This window comes from Triticum aestivum, chromosome 5A, assembly GCF_018294505.1.
Source record: "Triticum aestivum cultivar Chinese Spring chromosome 5A, IWGSC CS RefSeq v2.1, whole genome shotgun sequence".
Taxonomy (NCBI): domain Eukaryota; kingdom Viridiplantae; phylum Streptophyta; class Magnoliopsida; order Poales; family Poaceae; genus Triticum; species Triticum aestivum.
The window spans coordinates 594,347,877-594,351,251 of NC_057806.1; the positions used below are offsets into that span (position 1 = coordinate 594,347,877).

At 46.0% G+C, this 3,375-nt stretch overlaps 1 protein-coding gene across 1 annotated transcript; it reads right to left on the reverse strand.

The window, feature by feature from the left end:
* Positions 1-761: 761 nt before the first annotated feature.
* LOC123105108 (peamaclein) lies at positions 762-1,578 on the reverse strand. The gene is made up of 2 exons (XM_044527100.1): positions 1,353-1,578; positions 762-1,200 (listed from the first exon to the last, which is right to left on the reverse strand). The coding sequence occupies exons 1-2, from the start codon at positions 1,453-1,455 to the stop codon at positions 1,007-1,009; spliced, it is 297 nt and encodes a 98-aa protein (XP_044383035.1). The 5' UTR covers positions 1,456-1,578; the 3' UTR covers positions 762-1,006.
* Between the last annotated feature and the right edge of the window lie 1,797 nt (positions 1,579-3,375).

The window sequence follows — 3,375 nt, forward strand, 5'->3', positions numbered from 1 at the left end:
AAAAATGATCATGCATCTCGGTCTTGGATGAACTTTTGTTTCCCCTCAAACCAAGACTTCATTTTTTTTGGGGGTCGTTTTGCTTGTGTCGGCCTTCATGATCTCCATTCCATTGGAGACTAGCGTGAGCTCCACCTCTTTGGCTCTTGACTTAGCATTGGTTTCATCGATCTCGAGCTTTTCTTTTTGTATGTCAAAGAAGATCTTCATTGCCTCCTCTTTGTCTTGGTGCTTCCTCTCTTCTCACTTAACACCTCATTTTGGGTCATAAACCCCTTCAAAGTTTCTTGCAAGGTGAGTGTCAAAGCATCACGCTTTGCATCCATGTTGAAATTGATCTTTCCACTCGGCCTCTTCTCACTTCCATTTGGGTCGACGACCGATAAAGCCTTCTCATCTTTTTTGGGCCACATATTGCTCCTTAAACTTTAAGCAATCGTGGATTTTTTTTTTCAACAATAACTCAAGGTGAATGGCTTGCCCCCATGCTGAACCTTGAACCTATCAAAAACTTGAAACGCCTAGATATAGAGATGAAACCAACAAAATACATTCATATTCATAAAAGAACAATATATGCTCGTATGAACAATGAAACGAAATGTATACCATGTCTTGGATGCCAATGCCACTCACGGGCCGGCCGGCGGCATTCTCATGGGGCCACAAAACTTGTTGCACTTCAATTGGATACACGTCAGTCCGTCCGGTCACTTGTAAATTTTACTTTACCCAAAGGAAACAGAAACAGAACAAGGAAATTACTTGACAGACTCTAATAATGCATGTAGTTTATTATTACAGAACAACGACATTTTTACCGGCATACCAGTAGGCCAGCATTACGCATTATCAACATACAGTCGGATCATGCACCGGACGCTTCAGATCATGATTTACACGCATATAGTATAATATAATAGTAGTGACCCGCGACATAGTACGACATGATAAAGATGCATGAAGTTCAGGTACATGCTATGCAGGCGCCATGGGCGGTGGCGGATCATGGGCACTTGGGCCTCGTGCGCGCGCCGTGGCCGGTGGTCTTGTCGCGGTAGCAGGGGCACTCGTCCTTGTTGCCGGCTGTCCCCGACGGCACGCAGTTGCACTCGGCGCAGCATATCCCGCAGTACTTGAGGCAGTCGTCGTGCCGGCCCGTCTTGGAGCACCTCACCCCGCACTTGCTGTCGCAGAACGCTGATCAAAAGCGCATCCACCACCACAGTCAACATAGATGTACAGCAGCGAACACAAGGAGCAGACAGAAGATTTTGAGCTTCATTACTGATACAGAGACAGACACATGATCAGAAGGAAATGGAAGGGAAATGGTTGTGACTTGGACTGACCTGATCCAGCCATGGCGACACGGAGGGACGTGGCTGCTATGAGGACGAGGAGGAGAATGAGAGCGAGAGTGGTGGTGGCGGTGGTGGTGCGAAGCTTCTTCATCGTGGTGTTCTACTGTTCTTGAGTTGCTTGGCTCTGGCAGTGGCAGAGCCCTGCTGGTTGGTGTGACCGTGTGAGCTTGAGGCTAGGGAGCTGGAGGAGTGAGTTGGTAGCAGTGTCTTGTGGCCTGTGGGGTTATTTATAGGCCCAAAGTGAGCTTGCACCTAGGAGACGGTTGGCGACTCATTTATTCTTCTTTTCGCTCAAAAAGTTAGAATTTTTTCGCTCAAAGTTAGAAAAAAACATTTTGTGGTGAACTGGTAACAGTGGCACACAGGGACATGGCGAACTGGTAATGTGTTTGATCAGTTGATGGGCTGTGAGCTAGCTGTAACCCAAAACGCAGACCTTTTTCTTATGAACGGTCATCAACTTTCATCGTGCTTAGATCGAGCAGTGAACTGCTCCAGCGAGATTTACTACTTTGCTTAACTGCTAACAAACACGTAAAGGGAAGAGATCAACAACTCTTATCTATCGTAGCAGCTAGTTTAGCTAGTGTACGTGCTTTGCCCACAGCAAACTCGTTGTCCTCCTCGGCACTCCGGCTCGTCATCACGCGGCACGCATGCCCGGCAGGCTAGTACGCCGGAGCACGCTAGCCGCACCGCTGTCTCCCGCGTTGGCGCCTCGGCGCCGGCCAGTGTGACCTGCCTGCCGTCACAGGCCGGCCGGTAAACAACCACCAGTCCAACACGCGGATAGACAGGCAGGTAGATGCACGCCGCGACGGGCACGAATGAAGGGAAGATGATGGCGCCGGCGCGTACAAGCAAAAGGAAGTTACCGAAAGGAGCATGCCATCCTTGCAAGGCAAGTAGGCAGCTAGCCTCGACTATTTTCTCTTTTCGAGAGCACACAAATTGCATGCCATATTTTTAGGATCAGGTTATCCAGCAGAGGTCAGATTTTTAGGCGTGACAAAACAGACGTTTTTCATGGCAAAGTAGGTTTGTCGAGGATGACAAGTCTAGTTGACGAGCATGGCACATCCGTTCAGTTCCTTTTTTTGACGAGCATGGCACATCCGTTCAGTTCCTTTTTTTGTCACGAAATTGCCATGGTTGCAAACTAAATTTGCCATCCTCACGCCAATATAAATTGCCATGAAAAATATTCGATTTGGCATGTCTAAAAATGTGATGTTTTTAGCCTTTCTGTATATTTTTAGAAGGTAGAGCAAATTTATAAGAGCAAATATAATACTCCCTCCGTTCCTAAATACTTGTCTTTCTAGGCATTTCAACAAGTGACTACATACGGAGCAAAATGAGTGAATCTACACTCTAAAATATGTCTACATACATCCGTATGTAGTAGTCATTTGAAATGTCTAGAAAGACAAGTATTTAGGAACGGTGGGAGTAGTGGGCTATAAACCAGCTTACATGGCGTTTTTGTCTATGTGGAGGAAAGAGACAAGAAAAAAGTTATGGAATAGGCTCTCATGCAAGAGCCAACCTCTATGCGTGCTCCTAACTAAAAGCATTTAATAAGAGAAAAGAGATAGAGTGAAAGTGGAAAAAAATGATGAACTTGTAGCCAACCTTATAGCGAGCTCTATTGTATGAGTAATTAATAATCAGCTAACTCTTGATGACATGTCATGTCTATATAGCCAGCAGTTGGCTATATTATTAATCATACTCAAGAGCCAAGCATTGTGATGCATACATCCCAAGTGCAAGGCAGAAAAAGAAAAGAAAAAACCAAAAACCGCCCACTCTAACACCTAGTACAATAGCTAACTCCTCACAAAACGCTGCAAACCACCTGCACCTGCACTCTTCCAGTCCCTCCATTACAAAAGATCACCTCCAGCATCTGCGTGACCGTGCATTGTTGCCTAGTGTTCACAAAGACCCGAGCGTTTCTTTGCTTCCATATTTTCCAGCATACTAGAATCACCAAAGAGTCAAAACA